Raw genomic sequence first — 7,212 nt, forward strand, 5'->3', positions numbered from 1 at the left:
GCTCGAAGACACTCTGGTGCATGACATCTGTCTAGAGGCAAAAAGCAACACATAAGCTCTGCAGCCTCTTCCCAGGCACCAGTTTTCACATCCCACCTGGACACAAGAGCCCATCACAGCCCCAGTTGGACATACCCCATTTCCCTGGTGCTCAGCTACGTTCCTGGCTGAATGAGGTTGGACACCTTCCACCAGAGCTGAGGCAGGTGGGAACAGACAGCACGTCTGGCTCTAAGGACCCTGTGCTGGGCCACACCTGCCCCCCTTGCATCCTAAGGAGCCACTGGCATCGGCAATACAGCTCCCATCTGACGTACTCAGTACCATAACATAGCGTCCTTCAAAATCCTAGGGCTGACCGATGGGATGAGATGAAAACACAGGTTTGGGGTGGCAGCAAAGCCACCCCATCCCTACACTGTTCCTGAGGGAACAAAGCACCTGCCCTGAGACTTGCTCCCTTTGCCCAGGTGGACAGTCCCCACCTACCCCAGATGTTGGGGAAAGCCAGCTGTGTGGGAGCAACACCAAACCACAGTAACTGAAGGACTGTAGGTTAAGTCCCACCTTCCCATTAATCTGACCTAGTGCCTTCCAGGTTAACTGGGTGCCCAGACTACCACAAAGCACTGGAGCCTTATGGGATTTATCAGGGATCACCCATAGGAGTGGGTGCCCAAAAGCAAACCGGGCAGGGAACCCCAGACAACTCACCATGGCATGGCACAGCAGGGCCGTGAACCCCACAGCCTGTCAGCGTGGCTACTGCAAAGCACCCGTGGGCCAGCAAAGTTGCTCTGGCACCTCCTAGGGACTGCATCTTCCAACAAGGGGTCCAAATCCCCAAGACCAAAAAGTCCCATTCAGTCCACCGAGACCCTGCGATCCCTGCAGAGCTTCCTCCCTGCAGGGAACTTGGGCCTATTCTCCACCACCAAGGAAAAATCCCCTCTGCAAGCCCACCGCAGCGCGTCAGACGTGTCCCACCAACCTGATGAAATCCCAGATAGTCCTGAATCGTATGCGAAGAGTAAAATATCAGTCCTTCCGATGTCACCACCAGCACAAAGCCGTTGAGCGCCTAGGGAGAGAGGAGGTCAGCAGGTACATGCCACGCTCACATCACCCTGTTCCTGCAGGACGGCGAGTTCCATTCTGCTCGGACACCGCCAAGTACTGGCTGAGCCCAGCGGGCAGGCAGCTGAGCCACAGCAAGAGAAAGATGCAGGGCAGGAGACAAAGCACGGGAAGTCTGGGAAGGAAAGGAAGCCCTTCCCAATGGCATCTCAGCACTGTAACACTGGGTACTGCCCTGGCTCTCACCAAATCCTCTGATGCACTGTCCAAGCAGCTTATTGGTTTCATACCCTTCCTGCAGGATTGGAACAGCACAAGAGATCTCCATCCTTGCAATTGCCTCTACTTTGCCACGCTGCCAGGGCACACGCACCTAAACCACAGGTTTTGGCAGACCTGGGGAGCCTGCTTTACCGAGCAGAGGTCATGGCCTGCAGCTCATTCCCAGATTTTCCTCCGCCCTTGAGTAAATCCCACCAACTGTAGGTTGACCGGAAAAAAATGGGGATCAACGCCAGCAGAGCTGTGCACACCAAGAAAACAGACAGAACCTTCTGCCAGGTTTCTCTGAGGTCATGTAGCTCTTCTGTAGAGCTGCCCAAGCATACCCTAATCCAAACTGATGGAAAACTTTGCTTCCATCCGAGGAGCGCTCGCTCAGACTCAGATTTGGACATTTATAGTCATCTTATGCGAAGAGCAAATAAAAATCTCAGAACTGCTTGCAGAACGAAACTGGACACCATCAGGAACTGGTCCATTCTGGTATTCCGGCGGAAACAAGCCTTTCTGACAACCTTGAATCAAAACAGCGTTTCACGTCGGCTGCATTTAATGCTGAGCCGCGTCTACCCAGGCAGCTCCGCTCTTGTAGTCCCCATCCTTCCTGCAGCCCGGGAGGGTCCTGGCAGCCACGCATGGCTCAGGACAGCCCGAGGCTGGAAAAGCCGGGGGATGTTCAGCAGAGAGCAAACCCACCGCAGATGACTGCGCGCTGCCAAGCGTCGGTGTTCACAGGGGAAGGGATGTCTGCGGCCACCCGTGCCGGGGGTTCACAGGGCAGCCAGAAGATGCTCTCAGCCACGCTCCCCTCCCTCTGGTGCGCTCTCTCTGTGCAGTGCGCAGATTTACACAACACAAACACCCCGCTACGGAGCACGTGCTCATTCCTGCACACCCTAACAGGCTGGATGCCGTGCTCGGTGTTCACAAAACGCACAGGCGAGCTCCTTTGCCCACGCGGGATCAAAGTGCTAAGCCCTACCCACAGAAAACAGCGAATGCAGCCATCAACCCAAAGTTCCTGATGCATTTTTAATGCTACACAACTTATATACTTGACAGTTCACTGGCCTTTCCATCCTCTCCTCGAGCTCCAGGACTGCAAAGTCAATATCCAAGGCAGCACTGCGTTCCCAGACACGAATGGGCTGAGCTGACCAAAGCCTCTGTCTTCCCCAAGAGGAGATAAGCTTAACAAATTTGGGAAGTAATTTGGGTGTTTTCTCCAAGCCAGCAGGCCCAGGGCTGACAGGACAAGACACAGGAGAAAGGAACAGGGTGCTGCCTGTCAGTGCCCTTTGCACATGGAAATCCGTGAAGATGAGAAGGTGCAGAGGTGGTTTCGGAGTTTGGGAGCGCAACTGCTGTCGCAGGAGCCCTGGCTTCCCATCCCTGCTCTCTGGCACCAGGCAAGAGCTGATACACAGAAGAGCACCGCTAACACAGGCACCGTCGGGATCCAAGGGAGCACCCCAACGCGCTCCTAAGCACCACAGGCACTGCACCAGGCTTTGCCGACCGTGGATGGCGCAGTGCCCAGTGCTTTGAAGACCATGTTGTCACTTTGCCAGGGCTGAAAGCAGGCCCACAGGAGTCTCCCTTTGATCCTAAGTGGTAGGCATTGCTCTGTGACTCAGTTTCCCCAGCTCGGAAATGGTCCTGATAGACTTCCAGGAAACGCCTTTAAGCCCACGGTGCTCCCTAAATGTAAAAACCATGAAACCCCAAGAAAATCACTAGTTTAACTCTCCAGAAGCCAAACAGCTTTCACAGCAATGACAGCACCACCCGGCCACCCCTCTCTAAGGGCAACAGGTCCCCATGGGAATACTCCTGACAGCTCAAAGCAGGAGCTCTCTGGAAGGCAGGAGTCCTCCTGCAGCACAGACCTCGGAGCCAAAGCCATCCCCTACCACTAACCTGGCTGCAGGCCGAGAAGGCACAGTAGCCAGCCCTGGCCTGCTTCCCCACTTCGTAATGTATAGACATCAGGATTAATTAGGGTCTAGCGTGTAGTCTCAGCCAAGTCCAGCTATTGTTGCTGCCAACTCCTGTTTCATTGTCCAGGTCGGCAATTCTCCCCCCTCTCCGTCCCTTTATTCCAGGCATAAACGCTCTCTCTATTTACTGGGGTTGATCTCAGTGTGTGGGAATCTGCTCCAGAGGTTAATTAGTGTTGCCAAATGTACTTTAACCCTTTGAGCAGCTTCAGAGGCATCGCTTGGCCATGGCAGCGGCAAGCAACATCTTGCAGCACTCTGTCCTTCCCCGTCTGCACCCTGCAGCCAGCGACACGTACCCACATTGCTGTGCACCTGGGCAGGAGTGGCCCACCCAGTTCTCAGCCTTGCTAAAGCCTCAGCCCCTGTAGAGGGGTTTTCATGCTTAACCCCAGTTTAAGATCCCCTCCTCTGCTGAGACTGCTGCTGGAGAGAGTCTTGGTGGAAAAGGACAGGCCAAAAAAGTGAGGCTGGAAAATTAGGGGAGGGGAAGGGAAGAATCAGGTTGGAGCAAGAAATGAGACAAAGGAAGTTTGGATGATGAAGGTGACAGACCAGGTGAAAATAGTTTTTTTAAACACATAGGAGCATTTCCTCAAGGCATGGAGGCAGGTTCTGAGCTCATGCTCCATCCAGCATCACTTAGACAGGCCCCTGGAAGAGCCAAACGTAAAGCCAGAGCTTTTAACGCCCAGCTTGGTACCTCTACAAGGATGGCAGCAAGCTGATGAGCAGAACATCAATACCCTGCAAGCTCTTGCTGAGCACGGTTTTGTTCTATTCACAGCAAAAAACCCTAATTTTTTTTCTCATTAACCACCTTGGCTGTAGGATTTTTCTCACTAGACACTGAGATCCTGGGTCCCCAGCTCTCAAGCAGGACAGTAATTATACTTACTGCTAAGAGCTGAGCAAGATTTTGGCAAGAGGCTGGGGCTGGCCAGGATACTCGCCCCACTATGGACGACAGCCAGGCAGGAGACAGTGCTGCAGCCCGTGCCTGGATGCCAGACGGGGAAGGAAGGGGACATCCGTGTCCTTGCAGGACCCCGCACTGCCGGAGCCTGGCCTCTTCCTAGTCACCATGCACGGTGTGGAAACAGGAGGCTGTCTCCTGGCATCTCCATGTAACCCATGGAAGCAGCAGGCTCAGCCCAGCCATGCTTCAGCATCACCAGCACTGCCTCCAGTATCACCAAAGGTGCAACCATCTGCCTCTTGCAGGCTCCAGGATATATCCACGTCCCCTGCATATACGGGCTGAGCATACAGCCCACCAGCACCTACCTATGTGCTCCGCGTCCTGCGTCACTGCCTGAAAACCAGGGAAGACATCTGTGATGTTTTCCTCCCTGTTTTCACCAGTTGGGACAACGTCCCCGAGTTGGGACCAGTGTGCCCATGTTGCAAACCACACTCAGAACAACCTGCTCTGCCTTGGCTCCTCCGAAGTTTTTGGGTAAAATTCAAAGGACCTGGCAAGGGAACAGGAGTAAAATCCTCCCAAAGGAGAGGCGGCCAGCGAGGAGCACTAACCTGTAGGAGCAGCTCACCCTCCGGTATCGCTGCCGAGCCCGGAGCTGGTCCGCTGCTGCAGTCTCCATCCCCCTCCGCTTCTTTGGCACTGTGATTCTTCAGAGCAGCTGCACGAAGCAAAGGGAACGGATTTCAGTGCCGCAGTAACACACGCAAGTCACCACCACGAACATCCAAAACATGGTCTTGGTGTCAAAGCTGAGCAATGCCAGGAGACGCTGCGATGTACTGCCAGCTCTTCGCTTCACCCCTCAAAAGAGTTGGTTTTAACAGGATATTCTTCACCCACCCAATACCCTCAACCTTTTTCTCCCAGACCTTTAAAAGCCAGTATCTTCAACTTTATTTCCCCCCACCTCACCAGACCTTTAACAACCTACAAGTAATGAGCAGTTAAAGCCAGAGATCAGACAAGCATCAGCAGAATAACCACGAGGTCCTGCATTTATAGAATCACAGACTGGTTTGGGTTGGAAGGGACCTTAAAGATCATCTAGTTCCACCCCCCCTGCCATGGGCAGGGACACCTTCCACTAGACCAGGTTGCTCAAAGCCTCATCCAGCCTGGCCTTGAAGACATCCAGGGATGGGGCATCCACAGCTTCTCCGGGCAACCTGTGCCAGTGCCTCACCACCCTCTCCGTGAAGAATTTCTTCCTGATATCTAATCTAAACCTCCCTGTTTTCAATTTGTACCCATTATCCCTTGTCCTGTCACTACAGGCTCTTGTAAAAAGTCCTCTCCCAGCACCCTTGGAGGCCCCCTTCAGATACTGGAATTATCAGCAATTACCTGCAACCAGTAGCACAAAAGGACATGTTTAGTGAGCTCACCAGCTGGAAATCTCTCATCCTTTAGCAACAGCAACCACGGAGGTTCCCCAGTCCCAATGTGGACACAGGGTCAATGCCTCACACCACTCCTTGCAAACAGCAAGAGCCACACCACACACACCCCGCTGGGTCCTGGGGCACGGCAGCAGCTCCCCTGACTTGGGGGGAGTCACTGCACCCGGCATTTCTTTGCGATGCTGAACCAGAACAGATCGGCGCACGCGTGCCCTGACTGTGAAGGACAACTGACCAACAGCAGCGAACGCCTGCCCTGCGCGAGAGGCATCGCAGCAAACCCCGCTCTCCTCCGGGGTGAGGAACGTGCTGTTCCGAAGGGTACAGTCCGGATAGTCCGGTTGACGATGTCTCATTACAGTTCAGCACCATAGCGGGTTTATTCGATCAGATTAAGGCAAGCCACAGCTCACAGTGGGAGAAAAACAACACGGAAAAATGCACACATGGATACAAATGCAGACACCCGAGATTGCAGGCAACCTAACAGCAATCGATGCACCATAAACACGGATGAGGAAATCCATCACTCAGTTTAACCAAAAGATGCGCCTGGGAATTTTGTACCGTGGTGCCCGAGAGAACAAATCCCAGGGGCAGGAGCATCAGGTGAACCCTGGAAGTATTTTAACACCCCACAAAGCTGTCAGCAGGAGTGAAGCCACGAGCTGAGACAGAGCAGCAAGTCAGAAGGCGCAAGCCACCAGCGTGTAAAGGAAGCCAGGCTCTGGGACACTCGGCTCACCTTGTGCTTTGCCAGAGCAGATGCTGAAACTCGGCTCCTCCATCCACGTGGCGCAGATCCTGAAGGAGCTCAGCATCTGCGTGCAGAAGCTCACGGGGGAGCAGCTTCCCAGCCACTGCGAAAGGTGGATGCTTCAGATGCATCTCTGAGCCCTCCAGGACAGTGAGGTCTGAAGCTGAACCCAGCAGCGCCCGTGTTTGCAGGGCGAGGGACTGGTTTGGTCTCCAAAGTGGAGTCCCCGCATCCGTCAGCATCTCTCTGCTGGGATAGCCAAGCATGCAGCAAAGGCATGCCATCCTCTGGGAAACTGCTCTTTTCCACTGCCGGGGCTCAGCTTCCATCCCAAAGTCTTCCACATCCTCCATGGGCGTTGCCAAGCACTGGCTCATAGGGAGGTGGGAGCAAGGAAGGATGCTGTGGTCTGCAAAGCCTCACTGGTACGCACCCGAGGCTTTGGGGTCAAAAGTGCACTTCTACTGGACACAGGACCATTCCCAAAGATTGACTCTACTCCATAACCAAAGGCAAAGCATGTCCTGGTTCTAATATTGCTTTTAATCAAATGAAGAAAACCTGATACGGCAGCAAAACTCCTGCTCCTGGGAGGTCTGGGAAATTCCCCTCAGGCTCAGCCCGCCTATTCGAACACCGAGGGGCCGGCTGCCTGGGATTAAGTTTACAGCACGTGTTTGTACAACAGCGGGTTGAGCCCGAGCGCGCTGG

The 7,212-nt window shown here is 54.1% G+C and overlaps 1 protein-coding gene across 1 annotated transcript in view; it reads right to left on the reverse strand.

Moving 5' to 3' along the window:
* The window catches only part of LOC104515050 (aryl hydrocarbon receptor-like), a 12,323-nt gene extending 5,469 nt beyond the window's left edge, over positions 1 to 6,854 (reverse strand). The window contains 6 exon segments of the mRNA XM_010158885.1: position 1; positions 3 to 31; positions 992 to 1,081; positions 4,896 to 5,002; positions 5,980 to 6,053; positions 6,490 to 6,854. The exon segment at position 1 is cut by the window's left edge and continues 76 nt beyond it. Of these exon segments, the coding sequence (XP_010157187.1) occupies position 1; positions 3 to 31; positions 992 to 1,081; positions 4,896 to 5,002; positions 5,980 to 6,053; positions 6,490 to 6,854 (666 nt within the window).
* Positions 6,855 to 7,212: the final 358 nt, after the last annotated feature.

The sequence above is a fragment of the Eurypyga helias genome, unplaced genomic scaffold (assembly GCF_000690775.1).
Source record: "Eurypyga helias isolate BGI_N326 unplaced genomic scaffold, ASM69077v1 scaffold20259, whole genome shotgun sequence".
Lineage (NCBI taxonomy): Eukaryota > Metazoa > Chordata > Aves > Eurypygiformes > Eurypygidae > Eurypyga > Eurypyga helias.